At 48.6% G+C, this 22,672-nt stretch overlaps 1 protein-coding gene across 1 annotated transcript in view; it reads left to right on the top strand.

Moving 5' to 3' along the window:
* SEC16B (SEC16 homolog B, endoplasmic reticulum export factor) overlaps positions 1–22,672 on the top strand; it is a 56,735-nt gene that overhangs the window by 29,426 nt on the left and 4,637 nt on the right. Inside the window, 10 exon segments of the mRNA XM_047704045.1 lie at positions 3,299–3,396; positions 5,220–5,301; positions 10,362–10,479; positions 11,668–11,779; positions 13,270–13,375; positions 14,997–15,137; positions 16,292–16,405; positions 17,383–17,455; positions 18,768–19,055; positions 19,858–19,925. Of these exon segments, the coding sequence (XP_047560001.1) occupies positions 3,299–3,396; positions 5,220–5,301; positions 10,362–10,479; positions 11,668–11,779; positions 13,270–13,375; positions 14,997–15,137; positions 16,292–16,405; positions 17,383–17,455; positions 18,768–19,055; positions 19,858–19,925 (1,200 nt within the window).

The raw sequence follows: 22,672 nt of genomic DNA on the forward strand, positions 1-22,672 counted from the left end.
CGAACTCACGATCCTGAGTTCAAGAGTCAGATCATCTTTGAACTGAGCCAGCTAGGCGCCCCAGACAATAAATGTATGAGGTTTTCCAGGTTAGTTGCACCTGCTCAATTCTGCTATTGTCAAGTAAAAGCAGCCACAGACAATATGTAAATGAATGAGTGTGGCCGTGTCTTATGTATGGACATAGAAATTGGAATTATAGGGATGCCTGGGTGGCTCAGTTGGTTGGACGACTGCCTTCGGCTCAGCTCATGATCCTGGAGTTCCGGGATCGAGTCCCGCATCGGCCTCCCAGCTCCACGGGGAGTCTGCTTCTCTCTCTGACCTTCTTGAGCTCATGCTCTCTCTCACTGTCTCACTCTCAAATAAATAAATAAAATCTTAAAAAAAAAAGAATTGGAATTATATATAATTTCATGTGTAATGAAGTATTATTAGTTTTTTTATTTTTTTCCCCCAATCATTTAAAAATGTGAAAGTTATCCCTAGTTTGTGGGCTATACCAAAATAGACCGTGGGCTGAATTTGGCCTCCATGCCACATTTTCCTGACTCCTGCTCCTTTTCACATGCAAATACCATCTTCATTATTTTTTATGGCTGTACATATTTCTAAAGATCAATTATAATTAATTTAACTAAACCCGGATAGATTGACATGTAGATGATTTAACAGTCTTTTGCTGTTACAAATAATGCTGCAGTAACAACGAAAGTCATTTTGCCACGTGGGAGGATATATATATGATTTCTAGAATAGTTCCCAAAAATGGTAGTGTTGAGTCAAAGGGTATATGGCTTGAAATTTTGAGAAATAGTGACAAATTGCCTTTTTAGAGGTTGTACCAAGTAACAGCAATACGTAAGTGCCCGTTTCCCCACTCTCACCAACTCAGTGTGTTTCTAAGCTTTTAATATGTACCAATCTGAGAGGTGAAAAATGTATATAATTCAGTGTAGTTATTTTCATTTCTCTTATCATAAGTGAAGTCTAATATCTTTAAGTCTGTGAATTTTTTGTCATGGATTTTCTGCATTTTTCTGATGGATTTTTTATTTCTATTTATTGATTTGTAGGAGCTCTTTATTTTTTTAGGACTTTCTGTACAAAATTACTTTTTTGGGGTGATATTTAGAAAGGCTTTCCTACTTCAAAATTAAGTTATGAAAATAAAGTTCAAGTACTTTTGTGACTTTACCTTTACATTTGAATTTTTAATCTCTATTTGTGTATGAGGCTATATTTTATTTATTTTTAAAAGATTTTATTTATTTATTTGAGAGAGAGAGCACAAGTGGGAGAAGGGGCAGAGAGAGAGGAAGAGGGACAAGCAGACTCCCCACTGAGGGAAGAGTCAGATGTGGGGCTTGATCCCAGGACCTTGAGATCATGGCTTGAGTTGAACTCAGGCACTTAACCCACTGAACCACCCAGGTGCCCCAATGATGTTAAGTGAGCACAAGGCATGATACTCAGTGAAAATCAGTGGGATCATATACCTGCCATCCCCTGTTCATTATATAGTTGGGACCAGCAATTTCACCAGGGATATATTTATTCAGTAAACATTTATTAAGCAGTCACTACTTCTAAGGCATTGAACCCAGTGGGGGATACAGAGATAAATCTGTAATAATCTCTTTCCTTAAGAAAGATTAAGTAATGACCGTAACAGTAACAATAACAAAAGTGAATATTTTAAAAATGTTTTCTATGTACCAACACTTATTTAACATGTTACATGCATTGCCTCATTTATCTTCATAGAAACCCTGTAGGTTAGGTTCTATTCTTGTTTTATGTACTTGCAAATGAGGAAAGTTACTGAGTCATAGAGCCAGTGTTTAGATCTAGGCAGCCTGATGTCTGACCTTGGACTTCTAACCATCCACCACACCACCTCATACCTGGACCCAAAGGTGAGCAGGGAATAGGAGGATTATTTGGGAGGTCAGAATGGCTCATGAGGAGCTAGAGTCCCAGATATCTTTTGTATCTTTATGAATATTTGACTGGTGTCTCCTCTCTGGCACTGTGTGAGATTAATATCCTCAGTGTACTTTCTCAATTTCTTCACTTACTCTTAAGTTATATTTTGATACAAATTTTTGAGCAAAGTGGTGATTCCCAACCAATTATTAGTAATTCCCTTTAAAAAATACTGTTGTGAAATAGTTTAACATATGAAAAGAGTAACTCAATGTCATTTTTCCCTGTAGTAGATGTGAGGCTGAATTTCCTAATGGTGGTGGTTTAAATTTGTTCTCTCTCTTCAAAGGAGATAGTGTGGGAGATGTTGGGATGATCAAAGAAATTTGCGCCTGGAGTTCGAGTTACCTCATTAGTGACTTCCTGTCCAAAAATCATGTTATTTTTGAGTACTAAGGAAATGATTAATACCAGGTCAAAACCTCAAATAGAAATTAAGCTCTTACTAAATAATTCTGAAAATTGAATGAAAAGATGTGTGCGAGCATGTCTTTGTGTGTGTTAAAATTTACAGCTTCTAACCGATCTCCCCAAGTTATTGGTGTCATTCATTTAGCATATGGAGTTGATAGTTAACAAACAGTTGGTCGGTAACAAGCAATCAGTTATAATGTTAGGTGGCGTGGGTTAACCGCTATGCATACTGGCTTAAACACAGTAGCAGCTTCTTTGTAGTCATATGGGAGTCCCGGGAGGTGAACAGAACACTGGGGCATCCCTCCTCCACGGAGCAGTTCAAGGACTCAGCCTGAGCATCTTTCTTCCAGGCAGCCTGATGGGGAAAGCGCAGGGAGGCTTGGTCAAGGGACTTCTAGGAGCAGGCGTGGAAGCGGCACACATCACTTCTATTCCCCCATTCGCAGCCTGGAACTCAGCCACTTCTAGGTGCAAGGGAGGCTGGAAATTCAGTGCAGGAAGGGGGAGCATGGGTTTTGGTGGGGAACCAGCAGTCTCCACCACAGCTGCAAAAAACAAATGGTTCCTCTAACGTGCCCTCACGAATATCAGCTTGCTCCCTGTATTTTGAGGCTCAGTCCTTGGGGTGAGGTGCTTAGGTTCCTAAAAGCATTGCGTGATGTCTTAAGGCTAACTGGAAACTGTGTCTGAGGGGCCTGAGAAAGTGAAGGCTCGGGAAGGGACATCTTAGAAATACATGCCAGTTAGAGCTCCTTTGTTGCACTTGCAGACGAGGCTCTGAGCCTTCCCGGGAACCCAATCGATGTGGCTCAGGTACCCAAACGCCATCCCGTGTTGTCGGTAGAGGAAGGTAAGAAGGGCCACGTTGAAAGCAATGTGTGTTTGTCTTCAGGAAGCCTTGGAGTGGGCCATGAAGAACCACCTGTGGGGCCACGCTTTGTTCCTCTCCAGCAAGATGGACCCGAGGACCTACAGCTGGGTCCTGAGCGGGTGAGTGAGCTGGACACTGGCCAAGGAGACCAACGGAGGAGAGAACCTCCCCCCACCAATGGGTGGGGTGGATGGGAGAAAAGCAGCACGCCCTGGGAAGCCCCCCCCCCCCCCCACTAAGCATCTTTCTAATTTCTCTTCTCTGACCCGGATGTAGGATCTTGCTTCTCTAGATTCTTATAACCTAGACCTGGACACATTCTTTCTACCTGCTTGACAAATAAACACTTTAGCAATATTTCTCAGGGTGTGTTCCAAGAATTACGTAGGTTTCTACAATCTGGTAGTTCTATTTGGGAGGAGCTATTCTAGAAAGTTCCATCAATGAGGGAATAGGGGGCCAATTATGGCTAACTGACAGGTGCTTAGACCCAAGAGTTAGGAACTGTCTACTGCTTAGTCTTGCAGTGGGGAATGTGGGCGCGAGAGGAAGGTTGGGATATGGGGGAGCAGTGGGAACGGGCTTTATACGACTGGGGATTGGATGCTGTAGTCTTCGTCTAGGGCAGGGGGACATGACAAGATCCAAGGGCTGTGTTTAGTCAGTGCTCATGCCGGCACACTGAGACAAAGAAGAATGCCCAAACCAGGACAAGACAGGATGGGAGGCTGACTATATGGCCAGGAGTTTGGAGTAAGTGGGAGTAAGTGAAGGAGCTGGGTGTCAGGGTGCTGGAGAAGGAAGGGTTTCTGAGTAAGCCCCTCGGGCTGCAGCCAGATCCGTGGGAGGGCAGGGACAGACGTGTGGCGGGGGTGGGGAGGGCTGGGGGCCCCCTCCCCTAAGGGGCAGGCTTGGATCCGACAGGGAGAAGGATGTTCCCTCAAAATGTTCCTCTTCCTGTGTTGGTAGAAGCTGTGAAACTGTGAACCTCACAGCTTAAGTCAAGTTTAAATTGGCCATAAATTGGCTGTTAGGCCGTTGGCTGAGAAGATCGCACCTGCCTTCACGGCTGTCACACTACCCTTCTCCATCGGTGGATTGTCTTTTCCGCCCTAACTCTCCGTCCTGGCAGGGACTAGGAACGCCTCTGTGCACTTGGTTGTGCTCAGGGCGGGTAAGGAGCCCTGGAGTTTTATTATAATAAGTGCTCCGAGCTCATGTTCTGAGGGATGATTCTCCTTTGGGTTTTGGAAATGAACATCCCAGAACCCCACGTTAGAGCATACATCTCTGCTACAGATTTTTGCCTTGGGCCATTGATTTTTGATGGGACCCAGTGAATTGTGAAGAATATCTCTTACTGATTATGCTTAAATCTCAGATCGGCTATAGAGCTTATTATATCCTTGTTAAGCATATCCCACGGTTTGTCATCAGCAGGATCGTTTCTGGTCCCTGTTCTACGCCTCTTTGGTTACTGGAAATGGCTATTTAGTGCTTGTGCAGTAAAGAAGTCAGCCCGCAGTGCTGGGGGCGGGGCATGAGGGGGCCGCTTCCAGGGAGAGGGAGTCGAGGGGGCCGACCGGTTGGAGAGAGCAGGTTTGGGTTGACTGCTGGGGCTCCCCAGGGACCCGTGAAATGTGGGGGACATCCTTTCCATGACAAAGAAAACCTAGAGAAATGGTTACTCAAGAGTTAGGGGGTCGGGCCAAAGTGCAGGACGTACCCCCCAACAGGGTGTTCTGTGTGGGGCATGGGGCAGAAGTAAGATCCTGCCAAGCCCCCCAAAAGTGGGAGTGGCAGAAGCACAGCTGAGCGGCCAAGAGAAATTCATGTTCCAAAAGAAGCTGCTGAAATCAAATAGAAAAATAGGGGAGCTGTTGCCCCGCTGGTAAGAGGCTCCCTTGGCTTGGTTGTCCCTAACGGTCGCCTCTCTCTGCAGCTTCACCAGCACGCTGGCCGCCAATGACCCACTACAGACCCTCTTCCAGTTCATGTCCGGGAGGATCCCACAAGCAGCCACGGTACTCCTTGTGATGGGACTCCTTCAGTACCCCAGCATCGTAGGGGTTTAGGGGGTGGGGACAGCTCGGGAACTGAGGTGATGACTTTAATGATTTTTATTTTTAATTTTGGGGGGAGAGACAGAGGGAGAGGGAGGAAGGGGCTGGGAGGGAGAGAGAAAAATCTCAGGCAGATTCCCCGCTGAGCACAGAGCCTGACTTGGGGCTCAATCCCACAACCCTGAGATCACGACTTGACCCAAATCGAGATTCAGACTCTCAACCCACTGAGCCACCTGGGTGCCCCAAGAGGTGCTGACTTCAAAGACTAAACATAAATAATAATTGTGTGTTAATCACCTACCGTGAGCTTGGCCCTGTGCTGAGCACTTGGCTTCATATTATCTCACTTAATACACAGAGGTAGGAATTATTATTATTTTTTAAGATTTTATTTATTTATTTGACAGACAGAGATTACAAGTAGGCAGAGAGGCAGGCAGAGAGAGAGGAGGAAGCAGGCTCCCTGCTGAGCAGAGAGCCCAATGCGGAGCTTGATCCCAGGACCCTGAGACCATGACCCGAGCTGAAGGCAGGGGCTTAACCCATGGAGCCACCCAGGCGCTCCAGAGGCAGGAATTATTGTCCCCGTTTTGTAGATGTGGAAACTGAGGTGCGAAGATGTAAAATGACCTGAGATCACAGAGCTTGGAGAAGTGGAGCCAGGATTGGCTCAGATCTGTCTGATCCAAAGACCTTGCCCCTTTCCCACAGCACAGCCGCCTGCATTGTGTGCATGAATAGGGAGAGAGCACACTGTTCCCAGGCTCCCCATCGCAAGGCTGCCCTTCTTTTCCTCTGCTGCACACTGAGCCTGCAAGGCTGGCTATATCCCATCTCACACATTGTCTAGAGTTGGATAGAACTCAGGAGAAGTCCGAGGCCAGCTTGATGTTTTCCCCATTAAGAGGGACTTGATCTTTTTGCCCCAGAGTATCCTTCTTTATCCTTGAAGTCAGTAACTTTACTGGGATCTATCTTGATGTTGACTGTCTGGGTTAGTTTTTTTTTCTTTTCTTGGTACACAGCATGCTTTTTTTTTTTTTTTTTTTAAGATTTTTATTTATTTACTTGGCACAGAGAAGGAGACGCAAGAAAGGAAATACAAGCAGGGGGAGTGGGAGAAGGAGAAGCAGGCTTTCTGCTGAGCAGGGAGCCAGTGCAAGGCTCGATCCCAGGACCCTGGGATCATGACCTGAGCTGAAGGCAGAGGCTTAATGACTGAGCCACCCAGTGCCTCCACAGCATGCTCTCAATATCTGCGTTTATATTTTGCAGTTCAGGAAAGTTTTCTTGAATTATATTCTTCAATATTAGTTTTGTTCCGTTATTTTGGTTTTCTTTCAGGAATTCCATGTATGCATAATTTTGTATATATATAAATATATACATATACACATGCAGATTATATGTATATCATTTTCTCTTTAATTAAAACACTTTTTGTTTTCTTCCTTCCCTCCTTCCTCCCTCCCTCCTTCCTTCCCTCCTTCCCTCCTTCTTCTTTCTCTTCCCCCTCCTCTCCCTCCCCTTCTTCTTCTCTTCCTCCTCCTCCTCTGTCCCTCCCTCCTCTCATTTCCATCCTGTGTGTCCCTTACTGTGCTCTCATCACTGTCTCTTCATTTTTGTGCTCTTGCCATTTTTGTCTTGATTTCTTTGATTTTTCTTCTAGTTCTTCCCTGAGCTCTGAAGGTCATATTTACCTCCTCCTCTTGTCTGCTGTCTCTTTCTCGAGTTCTTATAACTTAGCTTTAGGTCCTTGCTTCATAAGAAATTGTTTCATTATTTTACTTAGATTTTACTTAAATTTTATTTAAGTTCAGGATGAAATATTTGCTGATACCTCTTTGTTTCATTGTCACATTTTTCCAGTGAGCGTTCTTTCTACCTTCCATCTATTTTTTCATGTTACTTCCCTCCTTTTATCTTTATAGTGAATTTTACAGATTCCGTGTTTGATCCTTGACAGGAGTCACGTCTTCCCTGGGCCAACTGTTTAGATAGCTGTGTGCTGGGGCGGGGCCAGCGCCACACTGCAGGCCGACTGGCCTTTCCTGCATGAGCTGGAGTGTCCTGTGGGTATCTGTGCAGCCTTGGCTTCTCCCCAGCCAGCGGAGATGGGTGTGGGATCCTGCCCTTCTGGAGTTCTCTTTCTGCTTCCTCCTGAACTCTTCTCTGTTCACTCTCCACTACTTTTGGCAGCTTCTTGTGTTCCAAGGCGTGAGTTTTTGCTGACACCTAGGCTTTCATGGAAACGGACTTCACACTTTGCTTTTTTGTTCTTCTTCTTCTAATTTTTTTTTTAAGATTTTATTTATTTATTTGACAGAGATCACAAGTAGGCAGAGAGGCAGGCGGAGAGAGAGAGAGAGAGAGAGACAGGGAGGAAGCAGGCTCACAGCTGAGCAGAGAGCCCAATGCGGGGCTCGATCCCAGGACCCTGGGATCATGCCCTGAGCTGAAGGCAGAGGCTTTAACCCACTGAGCCACCCAGGCACCCCTTTTTTGTTCTTCTTATTGCTTGGGGACAAGTCTTGGAAAAGGAAAGAGAAACGATGACTTTCCTGCCCCATTGTTAAGCCCACGGGCTTACGGGAACACGGAGTGCTCACGGGTCTGCAGAACGGCTGTGTGCTGCCTTGAAATTGCATCATGTTGTGAAGCAGGAGATGATGTCATCAGTGTACGGTCCATTGGGTCTCCCTGTGATGGGAGAGTTAGCTAAATGCTCCCTGCTTTTAGGTGAGAAAACTGAGAAACCAGGGGTGATGTGCCAATGTGGTATTTGATCTCAGTGTTTGAGCGTTTCTTTGCATCGTGGCATCCAGTAAAAGGCTAGTCTTTAGTTACTTGGAATGAGTGGGAAAAACATGGCAACCAGAAAACCCAGATGAGGGCTTCTATCACAGGCTTCACCAGAGTCTGCTCCTTCCTGCTCTGTGAACTTGGCCTTCTTACCTAATCTCAGAATGTCAGGCTGTCCTCTTTGTGGGCATTTTGATGCCTCACCAATAGAGTTATTGTGAAAATTACAGGATAGAGAATATCGGAACCCATATCAATGGCCATGCTTGACCCATTGAAGTTAGTTAGGTGTTCGCTCTCTCTTCAGTGCTCTTTCTCTCCACAGATCGGCTTTACAGGGAGGTGTTTTTTTTTTTTTTTTTTTTTTTAATCACCTGGGGAAGAGACAGAAGAATGACTTCTAAGTGTTTGTTTTTTTCAGCAAGGATTTTTCTTTTGCTTGTTCCTTTCATTCCAGCAAGAAAAGCCTGGCTGATGTGGGGATAATAATAGGGCCCAATGCATGTGATTGCTCACGGGAGAAATGCTCAGCACTGGGTATGGTTCACAGGCAGGGCGCAGCGAGTGAGGGCTGCTACTCCTGTGATTTGTCATCATCTCCCTCATTCACACCACATCCCCCCCATAAACAAAGAGTAACCATAAAATGCACTTGGATAAAGCATCTTTTGTTCCTTGGGATAATTACAAAGACCAAATAATTATGAATTTTTCTAAGCTCCAGATCTGAGCTGTTAGTAGGGTCCATCTTCCACTCCGCCTGCTCTGTGTAACAGACTGGGAGATGGACTGGTCTGAAAATCACCCATTTCCAACCTCCAAATCTGAGCTGTTACTAGGGTCCATCTTCCGCTCCGCCTGCTCTGTGTAACAGACTGGGAGATGGACTGGTCTGAAAATCACCTCTTTCCTTTTGCTGGGCTTCTGTGTGTGTGTGTGTGTGTGTGTGTGTGTGTGTGTGTGTGTTTGTACCTATGTGTCATTTATAATGAGCAAACTAAGGGCAAAGCATTATGCTATGTGCTTGACCTGGCTATCTTATTTTCTTATCAACACTACCCGGTTAGGTAGAAATGATGATCTCCACTCAAGAGATGAGGAAAAAAGGTTTTGAGAAACTTGCTCAAGGTCACAAAGTGAGTAGGAAGCAGCCTGTGTGGCTCAGACAGTTGAGCTGTTGACGGTTGATTTGGATCAGGTCCTGATCTCAGGATCGTGAGATGGAGCTCTGTGTGGGGCTCTGCGGTCAGCAGGGAGTCTGCTTGGAATTCTCTCTCTCTCCCTCTCTCCTTTTCCCTCTGCCCACCCCACTGTGCTCCTCTAAAATAAATAAATCTTAAAAAAAAAAAAAAAAAAAGGAGGCAGGACTCCATCTGAATCCAGGAACCAAATTTTTTCTGTGACATCATGTTGTTTCTTTATTGATGTTTCCTGTTCTGAAATCCCTCTTCATTCTGGAAAAGGGAGGCCCACACCCGACCCTTTGTGTGGGGTATTTTCCCTTTCCCCACTCTGTGTGCACCCTACTGCCCCCTTGTGGAGATCTGCTGCTCCTGCATTGTCCCCGGAAGGAGTGGCCACAGCCCTCAGCCAGGAGCAAGATGAGTGGAGACTGGGTGGTGGGCTGGGACACGTGGCCTGCTGTCTTCGTCCTTCGAGGGGCAATAGGAATTCAACTTCTAGGGTTGTTGTGAAGGTTAACTGAGGTGATGTGTGTGAAAGGCCTTTGTAAAACCAGAAAACACAAGCCATGTGGTCAGGTATTAAGGGCCTAGGGTCCCCCGGACTTCTAACCGGCTAATGTAGCTTCTTCATGAGTCAAGGATGTTTGGTCTTCCTTCTCCCACTGAAACATCAGGGTTTGCTTTGTTTTGTTTTATTTTCTGGATGTTGTCACTTCTTGTTGGGATTGGGCGGGGGTGGGGGTACCAGGAAGAAATCTGAAAATCAGGAAGTGATCAATAGTGTCATTTTATTTACCTACCTCCCATATTCCCATGTATGTATGTATGTGCACGTGTCTGTCTGCTACCCATCCTTCTAGGAGTCTTGCTTTTTAAAAGGAGATCTCAAAATCAATGAAGGACAGTGCTAACAGCCCGGTATAAGCCACATTCCCCGAACTCCAAACTAGGAGATGGACAACTTTCTTCTCCTACACTCTGGCTAGCGCTACGTGAGTCAGTAAATCTCCCACTTTGTCTGCTGCCTTTCAGTGCTGTGCGGACAAGCAGTGGGGAGACTGGAGACCTCACTTGGCTGTGATTCTGTCGAATCAGGGCGGGGACCCGGAGCTGCTTCAGCGAGCCATTATCACCATGGGGGACACCCTGGGTAAGATGAAGCCAGCCCTCCTGCCCTCTTCTCCATTAGGGCATCTCCAGGCCCTCTGTAAACATCTGTCTGCAGGCTCTTAGGTGCTGTGCAGGGCCCAATCTGAGCCTCAGGCTCTCCTTTGAGAGAGGAGAACAGTGTCTGGGGAACAGAACCTCCAGGGTAAGCAGTCTCGTTCTTGGCTCCATTTCCCAGAATTTCCGCTGCAAGCCAGTGCAGTCCAGACCCCGAAATTCGGGGCTGTGCTGCTGGAGAAAGCAACTCCCAGCAGTTGGCTTTCTATCCCTGGTCAGACTTCCCTGGAGACAGAGTTAACTCTGGGGACCCTTGCCTCCTGTTTCGGTTAGTCGTACAGTGACCCGGCTCAGCCAGAGAGCAAACTCTATCTTTGCCTGAACTACCTTGGGTAATCGTGTCGTCTGCACTTGTATTGTCTTTCAGTGAACCTGGCCTTATAAACACTCAGGGGCGAATGGATGTTCCAGCTCAGTGGTTCTCAAATTTGGTCAAGGGGCAGAACATCTAGGAATCATGATAGTCTTTGTAAACTTCGTGGCATAACACTCTGTTAAACTGAAAAGAGCCGGGAGGAGCAGTTGGCTGGCTGTTCACACTCAAGTCAGAAGGGCAAGGTTTGGTTTAGTCATTTCTGGGTGCCAGCCACTGTGCTGGGTACTTTACTACTTGAATTAATTCAGTTTTGAGGTAATGGGAAGGATGTATGGGAGAACATTCTGGAAGTGGGAACAAGCTGGTAATTATCGTGAATTTTATGAGCCCTGGGAAAAAAGTTTCCTATTGTTTGCCTTTAGCAGGAGGAGCATTAGTGCCCCAAGAAGTCTAAGCGAAGAACAGCAGCTCCCCACGGCCCGTATCTTTGCTCAGGTGTACACCTCTGCTCCCTTTTCACCTTCAGGAAGGACTAAAATGCTTAGCAAATTCCTAATCACAAATTCAGGAGGGGAACAAGCGCTAGAGACCTCTTTTGGCCAAAGAGAGCTGAAACAGAATGATGTCAAAGCCAAGAATGCGTAGTTTGGGGTGTGACTCCTGATGTGAGCTGTTGTCCCCTTTGCTCCTGTGAGGACGCTCCCCTCTGAGCCCCAAGCCACCCCCCGCCATCATCTCTCTCCCATCCTGCCCAGCAGGTGGGCTCTGTGACTGGGGCTTGCTCTCCTCCTCCTACAGCAGGGAAGGGGCTGGTGGAGGCCGCTCACTTCTGCTACCTCATGGCTCACGTGCCCTTCGGCCACTACACCGTGAGGACTGACCATCTGGCCTTGCTTGGCAGCAGCCACAGGTACGTGGTGTTCTGGGGGCCGGAAGCAGGAAGGACATTTTCCAGGGATTGAGCCCTTGCTGGGTTTCATGGCCCCCTTTTCCATTTTCCTGTGTGAATTTCACCTATTGCCGCTCCCTTCCTCTAGGGGTCTTTTCTGCATGGGGCTGGGCAGGGAGGTGCCCAGTGGGTGCTGCATCAGTCCTGCTCCCGGAAACGGTGCTTGTGTTCCTTTGGGGTGTATTGTGCCCCTCTGACCACTGGGTGGCACCCTGGTTTCATGAGCAGAGGTCACCTCTCCTGAGTCGTTAGTGCCATCAGGGAGAGGGCGGCTTGGGGCTCTGTGCTCGGCAGCCCTGGGCCTGGCTCAGAGTCAGCCCTGGGCAGAACTGGAAGCTGGAAGAAGTTTATGCTTACTCCTTACATCCCTACACTGACTTGGTGCACAAGCTACTCAAAGTCCCCCGTTACTTATTTTATTTTTTAATTTTCTATATTTTATTTATTTTACACAGTCATTTTATTTGCTCCGTTTCCTTTAATCATTACCGACTGCCCCTATAAATAAGGTATATTTTTAATCTTCACTTGATAGAGGAGGGAAACCAAGGCACAGAGAGGTTAAATAACTTAGCCAAGGTTAACACAGCTGGTGTGGAGTCGCGCTGGACTCGGAGCAAAGCCCGGACTGGCCACTGTTGTGCCAGGCGGCCTACCTCTGCGCAAACGTACAGTCCTGTGGCCGGCTCTCTTTGGCCGTGGTCTCTGATGGCCTCTGACTGGCTTGTCACATCCCGTCTGTGGCAAATGCGGCAAGAAGTGCATAGGGGTTCATTCGTCTCCCTCCTGTGTTTGTGTCGCACGAGGGGGTTTCTGACGACAGCCGGGAGGCCATGAGTTCAGATACCACAGCAAGCTGTAGGGGCACGTGGAAGGGTCTGGAAGCCCCTTGGATCTCCTTTGCTCAGCCCGCTTCCTCCTTGGCCGAAAGAACACCCAGTATAGGGACTGTCATTTGATTTTTGGCTCAGCTGTCCTCCCCATTCTCATCCATGCCTTCCTTTCTTGGGGCCCCACATCACTCCCTCTTCTCTTCTGTTCACGCCAGGAGTGGCCTCGCACAGGTGTGCGTTCTAGACCTTCAGGGCACAGGACTCGCTCCCAGCATGTTTAAGAGGAGCACCTAGCGTCCCCGAAGGGGGATGGAGAGCAGCTTGCCTTAGGGGACCCTCCAGCAAAGAAGGTGGAGGACCCCTCCTTTTCTGCAGTCTTTGCTCCCCAGCACCTCTGGTGCAGGGCTCTGTTCTGTTCCATCCCCAGCCTCAAGAAGGCGGGACGAGAGGAGGCCAAACCTTCATTCCAGAGGCCCAGAACATCTTTCCTGTCTTGGAGCCGTCCTGGGGATCCGCCCAGGGCAGAAGCTCCACCACGAATGGTGTTGTCTGCTAGGATTGGAAAGCCTCCCTTCCCCTCCCGCCTCAATTTCTTTTATTATTATTCTCTGGTTTTAGTCAAGAGTTTTTGAAATTTGCAACGACCGAGGCTATCCAGAGGACGGAAATCTTCGAGTACTGTCAGATGCTGGGCCGCCCCAAATCCTTCATCCCTTCTTTCCAGGTAACCCAGCACACGGTCAGCCGCCGTCTTAGTGGCCGATGACAGCCAGCAGCGGGATCTCCAGCTTTTCTGTTTGGCATAGTGTAGCCCCGTCTAAGTCATCGACAGCACTTTTCCTCCCTAGGTTGAGTGTGGGAAGAGTTAGGATGTCTTCCTAGGTCTCCTTAAGGTCTGCATTTTAAGATACGAAAGCAACACATGGCAGCGGCCCCTCTGGAAATCAGCTGGTGTCCCAGGGCACCCACCCCTCACATACCTGCTTGGCAGAAACTTCTGTTGTGCTCTCCTCAAACAGCTCTCCCTTCTCCTCTGCCCCTTGGCCATCCTGCCAGGGGTGGGAGTATGGGGGCCCAGCCCAGGGACCGCCCAGTCTGCTCCCTCCATCTGACCTGCTCCTGCCATCTCTTTTGGACCCCTCTGTCTTCGAGCTTGGAAAGTTCCTCCCAGCTGTAACCCCAGTCTTCACCTGCCCTTCTTCCTCTTGGGGCTTTGGCTGTGCAGGTGGCGTGCGCGCTGTGGGTTCGCCTCTCTTCTCTTAACTTCTCTGCTGGATGTCCTGTTGTCACCTCACATTCAACAAGACTCCTTCAGTGCCTGTCCCCAGAGTGCACCTGGACACACACACACACACCACAACACAAAGCACAAATCCAAACCTTGAAAACGAGTGAATTCATTATGAGAAGGGAAGTGACCCCGTTAGTATCTTCTTTCGGAGTTTTACCAGACCCTCCTTCCCTGGCAAAGCCGTGCCGGACCAGCTCCTTGGAGAACAGTCCTTTCATCTCTCTCCCTTCTTGGGTCATCCCCTTGCAGTCACCTGTGGGCTGAGCGTAAGGGGACTAGCTGGTGTTAGTGCGTGTGCTCTAGGTGCGGGCACAGCGCCTTTGTGTCTCAGAGTGTTATGTCTCATCCCCTGAGGTGGGCATGATGACCCCCCTTTCCCAAGAGAGGAAACTGACGCTCAGAGGACTTACGTGCTCTTGGCTCCCATCCCTTGGGTACCGTTTGTTCTAAGACCTTTGTGTGGATTATCTAATCTTTAAAACAGCCAAGGGGTGAATAGTATTATTATCTCCATATTATGGTGAGGAAACTGAGGCACAGGGGGGTGGAGTAACCAGCCCAAGGTGGCACGCCCAGTGTGGAACTGGAATTTGACCTTGGATCTGTCTGATTCCCAAACCCTAACGCTCCATCCTGCTCTGCCCCTCATGCTTCTGTGAATACCGGCCCGCTCTGTGTCAGAGTCTTTTTCCTTTCTGTGTCCCGGCTGGTGCCTGGTCCTCTGCCCCACCTATGCCAGGCTTTCCAGGTGGGAGGGTTTCCTGATAAGAAGTAAGTCGTCTGGTGCTTTTCGATGGTGACTCAGTCTGTGGACACTGAACTGGTGGTGACTCCCGTCCCTCTCTCCACGACGCAGGACCGGCAGGCTGGATTTGAAATTGTGCCCACACCCAAATAGAATGCCCTAAATGGCAGGAGGCCCTCCTTGAGACTTGGATGCCAGAGTTAGTGGCAGCTGGCAGTCAGCTGCCTTCCAGGAAGTCTTATCTACATTCTCCTCCTTCTGTGCCTGCCTGGATGGACTCGTGGTCACTGGCTCCGTTCCTCTTCACAGGTGTATAAGCTCCTTTATGCTTCCCGGCTGGCAGATTTCGGTCTTGCGTCCCAGGCCTTGCATTACTGCGAAGCCATCGGCACGGCCCTCCTTAGCCAGGAAGACAGCAATCACCCTGTGCTATTAGGGGAACTCATCAAGGTGAGGTTCTCAAAGGGTTCTCTGTAGGTGTTTTATCTTCGGTGTTCAGAGAAAGCTGTTGTGAAGAACCTTGATTCTGCATCCCATCTCCTTTGAACGTGCCGGAAAATTGGAGCCCAGGGCTATCTTTGACCACGTATGCATGCCCAGGCGCGATAAGCCAAGTCCTGACACCCCACAAAGAAACAGGCAGGGAGCGGAGGGTGCTGGGATCAGGAGGTGGGAAGCCAGGCATGTGCTCTGCCAGAAACTTAGTCTTGCAACTGCTTTTCTGGGACAGTGAAACTGCACGTTGCGATGAACCATTCTAATTATAAACGCAGGACTTGGAAAATATATTTTAGTGATTAAAATGGGAAATGATCCTTATTAAAATGTTTTTAAATGCATGGAATATTTTATCACATGTGGGATATGTTAAAAAAAGAAAACAAAAACAAATCAACTTTTAGTTCCTGGGGAAGTAAACAATCAGGCCAATAGTTGTTCCAATTAACGGAAGAAAAATCCATTAGCTGGAGAGTACGGCAACCCACTGTCAATTTTTGCTTTGCTTTATGTGAAGCCCGAGTGTTGGATCCTATAGCAAAAGACCCACCTGAAGTGCAGAGCTCCCTGCCCCTGGTGTCTGCCAACAGGCCGGCGGTTATGGCAAGCTCAGGGACCAGGAGTGGGGAAGGTGGGAAGTTTGGGGGCTTCAGAATCTTGCAAGACATAGTAGTCCTTTGACCAGCAGCATGAGCATTATTGGGAAGCTGGTTAGACATGCAGAATCTCAGGCCCCACCCAGAATTCTGGAATCAGAATTAGCATTTTGGCAACAGTCCAGGCGATTGCCCAGAGCACCAAAGTTTGAAGTTCGGGAAGCCTCGCTAGATCAGACAGCCTTGCACGGGTACAGAGCTGGATAACACTTTCTTCTTTTGTCTTACGGAGGATCTAACACCAAGATGGGTTAATTGTTTATTATGCTGCAATTTCGGAAAGGTACCTGCTGAATTTGCTACCTCTCAATTATTCTTTGTAATCTAATTTGCTAGGGAGTGAAGGCGGTCTTTCTCCTATTCCCTTATTGCCTTGTTCCCCATTGTGTTTCTATTTCTCCTTTCCTGTCTCTTATGTCCACCCCTCACCCGGCTGGAAACCTGGCACAGCTAGCAGAGAGACTGAAGCTGTCCGATCCCTTGGTTGTAGAGAGACGCCGTGGAGACAGGGACCCGGAGCCAGCCTGGCTGGTGCCCCTTCGCAGGCGGCATGAGGAGCTGGTGGTGAGTGGGGCTGGGGCCGGGCCAGGCGTTGATACCTATTCTCCCTTTGCTCCCCTAGCACCGAGTAGGCAGGCACTGACCTTGGCAAATCCCCGACCCCGTGGAGGGCCACAAAGTCCCCCAGCTCCCACGAGGCCCAGGTTGACCCAAGCAGGGGAGGTGCTCAGCCTCCCAGCTGCTGCCTCTCCCTCTCTCTCTCTCTCTCTCTCTCTCTGGCGGAAATGTTTTCCTGTGTCTGCCTGTGAGACCTGGGGCCCTCTTGCCGATCCCCCTTGCCACCCTTCTCTGCAGTCCTAGAAGATACATTTTATGACCATTAAAGCTTTCATCTCTCTGTTAGGAACAACGGATCATAGTGGACCTGTGTCACTTTCATGTAATGTAGGGCAATTGCTCAAAAGATTTCCAGGCCTTTCCTTTTTGTTCTGACAAGCGCAAAAGCTGCTGGTAGTAATTGTAACATAATTGGAACGGGGCTGCCTCCCTTCTCTTTCTTCCACTGTTTTGGAAGACAGGACAGGGTAGATTTTTCAAGGTACACGCGGCCCTGACTCCCTCCATGTGTTGCGCACAAGGCACCCTGGCCCCGATGGTTAGTCCCTTCCTCGGGGAGACAGTGGATGTCTTGTGCCTCTCCTGCCAGCCCTCAGCATTCAGGCGAGGTTCCCCTACCTTGCCACTCCTTCTGAAATTTCTTTTTGACTTAATTTCTATTTTTTAGAATTTTTATTTATTTTTAAAGAATTAATATACTTATTTGAGAGAGAGAGAGAATGGGGCAAGGGGCAGAAGCTGGCTCCCCGCTGAGCAGGGGACATGTGGCTCGATCCTAGGACCCTGATGTCATGACCCAGGCTGAAGGCAGAGGCTTAACCCACTGAGCCACCCAGGCGTCCCCGACTCAATTTTTAAACCGTTGTTCCCTGTTCTTTCTTTTGTTTGTGTGGCTTAAGAAGATTTTTACTTTCTTTCACTAGCACAAGGTAGCAGCAGACAGTGGGGATCTCCATTCTGCTCACTCAGATACCGCAGGAGCCAGAGGAACAGCAGGTACCCACGCCAATGGCCCGAGTGTGCGAGGGCTGACACTCAGCGCCTGATCATACGAGAGGCACAACTTGGGAAACGCTTGTCTTGTCCTTCCTGGAGCACTTCCTTGCCGGTGTAAGCCTGACGCATCGGTCCAGGCACCTTCTCCCCACCGCTCCAGGCGGCCACGGGCATCCCTACACTGCTCAGTTCCCGTGTTGTGAGAGTTTCTGCCCTCCATTCAGGTTTTAATACTCATTATTCTGTGTTGTGATCTCAGGGTTTCACCGGCTTTTTGTAGCTTCTCTCCAGAGAGGAAGCCAGAGATGATGGGTTGTCCATACTTCCTGTGGGCGTTGGGGACATAGGGAGATCTTTTTGAGCTATCAGTTTTGGGTTTTGAGCATTCAAAGGCTACACACATGTGACGTACCTTCCATCAACACATCCCTCCTTTCCCCTCAGGCTGCCTCTGGGCGCTGGGTTGGGTGGAAAGTATTTCCCCTAGTTTGTTCTGTGCCCTTTCCTCCATAGTGGGGTCAGGACAGGGCTTCATCTCTGATTCTAGCCGTTTTCCACCCTTTAGCACACCCTTTATGGATAAGCAGGGGGAAGGCAAGGCGCGCCGGCTTTGGTTGCTGTGTCCGGGCTTTGCTGTTGTGTCACGGGACCTGTGAAGGTCAAGGACTTGGGGGGAGTCAGGCTGGGTGTTTCTGAATGCCGCCTCTGCCAGGAAGCAGCCGTGTCTCTTTTCATCCAATTGAGCATGGGGGTCAGCAGCCCCACCAGCACCGTGACCTTGGGCCCATCACAGCACACGTCCACACGGCCGCCCATCTCATCGGCAAAATGGCAGAGCCGGAAGGAAGACCACCACACTCATTCCCAGGGTCGATGCTCTGATTCTTTAAAAGCAGAGCCATCATGTCTGTGGTCTGATTTGGGTTTTAACTGGCAACTGCGTACATTTCAGACACCCAAGTCCATGAGGAAATCATTAAAGGGGAGAGTTTATCCAAAAGTAAAAAAGTACGGCGTGAAATAAAGTGGTAATTTCTATCCTCCCAGTGAACTAATGCACTCGTTTAAGGCTCGGGGATCATACTTGGTGATGAGGGAAATCATTTTGTCGACTCTAAGTCATAAGCAGTGAGAGGTGTTACAACCACTGCTGGGTTGTGCCTGTCATCACGTTAACGGCAGCCACCTCCAGTGGCCTGTCTCTGTGACTTCTTTCCAAGGAGGATGTGGGCAGGAATGGTCCTGGTGTGATCGGTTCATTCTGATGCCGTATTTCAGGTCTCAGCTCTTCCTCTTTGCCATGTGTCCTTAGAAAGCACTTTCTACCATGATCTCTCGGGACATCAGAGCAACTCAGGAGACCTTGGTGCTCGCCCAGTCTTGTGGCCAACCCTGGAGCAGATGGGCCCAGGCCAGCCCAGCCCTCAGCAGCCAGCCTTTCCGTACCAGCTCAGCTCCCACCCAGCAGGAGGAAGTGTAGGGCAGATGGGGGGCCCAGTGCCTCTTTACTCAGTTCCTGGGACTGGTGGCAGCCTGGCAGTGACAGGGACTCCTGGAGGAGGAGCCTGGGAGGAAACCCAGCAGATCCACCCACCCCTTGGTAAGACCTGGGTGAGGAGTTTTGAAGGGGAGGAAGCGGGAGAGGGAGGAGGAGGTGGGGTCAGAGCCCATAAAGCCCTGAATGGTGGGTGTACATCTGGCCGAGGACCCACTACTATGGGGCAGCCCTGGAGCTGATACTTTGGATACCTCGGGTGGGGGTGGGGCACTCTGCTTCCTTCCTTTGCAGTCTGCCTCTCCGCTGGGGCAAGCATAACAAGGCCGACCCCAGTTCCTCCTGCCCTCTGCTTGGATGCATAGGTTCCAGGAGAGAGGCTGCGGAGTGGAGGAAGGAGGGAAATGCTATCTGTGCCTCGAGCTCTGTCGTCCTGCACCCAAGAGCTTACTGTCGGGGTTCGCTAGCACAGACCCACTCTTCCGTCCTGCTTCCAAGGGTGGCAGTGATGGGAGACAGAGGGGGAGTGTGCTGAGCAGTGCCGAGTGACACCCGGGGAGAGCTGGCCACCAAACAGCAGGATTAGATCTTTGACCTGCTAAGATACTGTCCTGTCCTGGACAGGAGGCTCAGGAGGATCCCTGTGATCCTGCTCCACGTGGCCGTGGTTCCCGGGATTCCTAAGGAACAGCTTGGTTCAGAGTAGAGGTCAGGTGACAGCATTCCTTGGGGTGGCTGGAACTGAGAGGGTTTTGTATGTGGATTTCACACTTACAGTGGCTCACTTGGCGCCATGGGCTTGGACCTGCAGCTGGTAGGAAAGCAGACCGTGTCCCATTCCTTCTTCAGGTCAGATGGGAAAAGCGCAAGTTCAAATCACAGTATGTGTTTGTGTTTTGTGCCGTAGGAGAGAGCACCGTGTCTCAAGGAAGTTTCCAGCATCCCGATGGTCAAAATGTTGTTTCTGAGCCTCAGGTGAGAGGGTACAGCACGGCAGATGCTGAGGTCTACGCTATTGCTTCGGTGTTTTCCAGGGGCCCAGATTTCTCGGTCACGTGCAAACTCCTTCCCCTGCCTGGCACCCTCTCTCCTTTCCACACTGTAGTGTGTCTTCTTGTTTCTTTCTATCCCTAATCCTAGTGGTAGGGAGGAGGGCCAGGTTCTTGTTTATGTTCAGTCCACCAACCCGTGTCCATGGGGGGAGGGGTGGCGGGGCTGAGTTTCGTTTTGGCCTCAGAGATCTCTCACACCCTCTCCTCACCTGCTGCACCAAAGGCTCCCCACGTCCTGCCCTGTCCTGGGGGACCCTTGATGCTTATTTCTTTTTTGCAATTTTTTTTTAAAGATTTTTATTTATTTATTTGACAGAGATCACAAGTAGAGAGGCAGGCAGAGAGAGAGAGAGAGAGAGAGAGAGGAGGAAGCAGGCTCTCTGTTGAGCAGAGAGCCCAATGTGGGGCTTGATCCCAGAACCCTGGGATCATGACCTGCGCCGAAGGCAGAGGCTTTAACCCACTGAGCCACCCAGGCGTCCCTGTAATTTTTTTTACCTCACATTTTTTCTAAGAAGAATCGATGGCAGCTGGGTCCTTTCTCCTCAGGCTGGAAGGTCTTGGAGGTGGCCCCGCCCCCTGGCCGTGCTAGCTGGCTGTCCCAAGAACGCACCCCTCTTCCAACAATGGGTATTTGAGATGTTCTTCAGCTTTGCCTGGCTGGAGGGTTTCACTGTATAAATTTGATCACATAAATAGTGGTTACGTCATATAAATGTCTCACGTAGTGATGGAGCTGCCGGACTTAAAAAACTTTTATGAATGTTCCTAATTTTTTTCTGACTGAAAAAGTAGTCCATTATTGTTATAGAAAATTTGAAAAAGTATCATAAATTATCAACCAAATATCACTCCTGTGTTTCTAAATGTGTAATAAATAAAACTTTATTTCCCATTTGTTATTTAATACTATAAAATGAGGTTTTCTATGTCATTCATAAGTGATTTTTATTTTTATTATTTTATTGTCATTTATTTTTAAAATTTATTTTATTATTTGAGAGAGAGAGAGTGCGAGCTTCAGTGTTGGAGGGGAGGAGTAGAGGAAGAAGGAGAAGCAGAGTCCCTGCGGAGCAGGGAGCCCAATGTGGGACTCAATCCCAGGACTCTGGGATCACAACCCGAGCCGAGGCAGACACTTAACCAACCGAGTCACCCAGGTGCCCCTATTTCATTTTTAAAAAAATTTTTTAAATTAATTATTTTATTTTACTTTTATTTATTTTTTTAAAAAGATTTTATTTATTTATTTGTCAGAGAGAGAGAGGGAGAGAGAGCAAGCACGGGCAGACAGAATGGCAGGCAGAGGCAGAGGGAGAAGCAGGCTCCCTGATGAGCAAGGAGCCCGATGTGGGACTCGATCCCAGGACGCTGGGATCATGACCTGAGCCGAAGGTAGCTGCTTAACCAACTGAGCCACCCAGGCGTCCCTTTATTTTACTTTTAAAGATTTGTTTATTTGAGAGAGAGAACATGAGTGAGCGCGCAGGGTGGGGGAGGGGCAAAGAGAACCTTAAGCAGACTCTGCTCAGTGTGGAGCTGCGCATGGGGCTCCGTCTCACCACCGTGAGATCACCACCTGAGCAGAAGCCAGAGTCAGATGCCTCACCGACTGAGCCACTCAGGTACCCCCATTAATGATTTTCAATATTGGTATGATAAAGTCTATTGTGTGAAAGCACCATCATCTGTGCAATCATTCATTCATTCATTCCCTCATTCATTCATTCACAGATCCCAAGCTCCCCTGTGACTGTGCTGGGGGTACACAGGGAACTTACCCTCCTGTGTTTCCGTTTAGTGGAGGTGACTTAACAACTGTGTGCATGAGGGATTTTTACTCTAGATGGGGTGGCTGGGGTGGGGGGGCCTCTGGGGAGGTCTTGAGCAGAAGTCAGAATAGAGGGGCTGACAAGAGTTAGTTAAGTATCTGGGGAACCAGCGTTCAAGGCGGAGGGAATAGCGAGAACACAGGCCCTGAAACTTGGCTGACTTGGTGCCATGAAGAAAGAACAAGGGACCTACTGTGGGTAGAAACTGGGGAGCAGTGGGCTGAGAATCGAGGCCAGAGCAATAGGGCCCGGATCACACAGGGATCTGGGGGTCACGGCAAGGAGCACTAGGTTTCGCACATTGCTAAATATTTCATGAGTGTCTCTCTTCCTTTTCTCTCGTTCCTCCTCTCTCTGAGTTCCTTTCCTTTCCCCTCACATATAAAATACAGTGGTGGACATTCTAGTGACAGATGTGCAAGCCTTGTCTATTTCTTGAATTACTCAACCGGGAGAAATGCCCAGAAGGAAAGTCAGACTGCTGGGGCTTGAATCCTTGCTCTGCCAACTACTAGCTGTGTGGCCTTAGACAAGTTGCCTAATCCTTCTGTGTCTTGTTTCCTCATATGTAAAATGGGATGATAATAGCCCACCTCACAGGACACTTTACAGCATGAAACAAATCACTGTATGTAAGTGCTTAGTGTTTACTACCTAGTAAATCCTGTACCCAGAATAAGAATTGAAGATTTTTCTAGATTTGCCGAACTATTTTCCAAAAGTCTACCAATTATGCTTTTTGGAATATAAAATGTGAATATAACACAAAAGGACAAATATTGTGTGATTCTGCTTATATGAGGTACCTAGAAGAGGCAAATTCATGAACAAAAAAATT

The sequence above is a fragment of the Lutra lutra genome, chromosome 15, assembly GCF_902655055.1.
Source record: "Lutra lutra chromosome 15, mLutLut1.2, whole genome shotgun sequence".
Taxonomy (NCBI): Eukaryota; Metazoa; Chordata; class Mammalia; order Carnivora; family Mustelidae; genus Lutra; species Lutra lutra.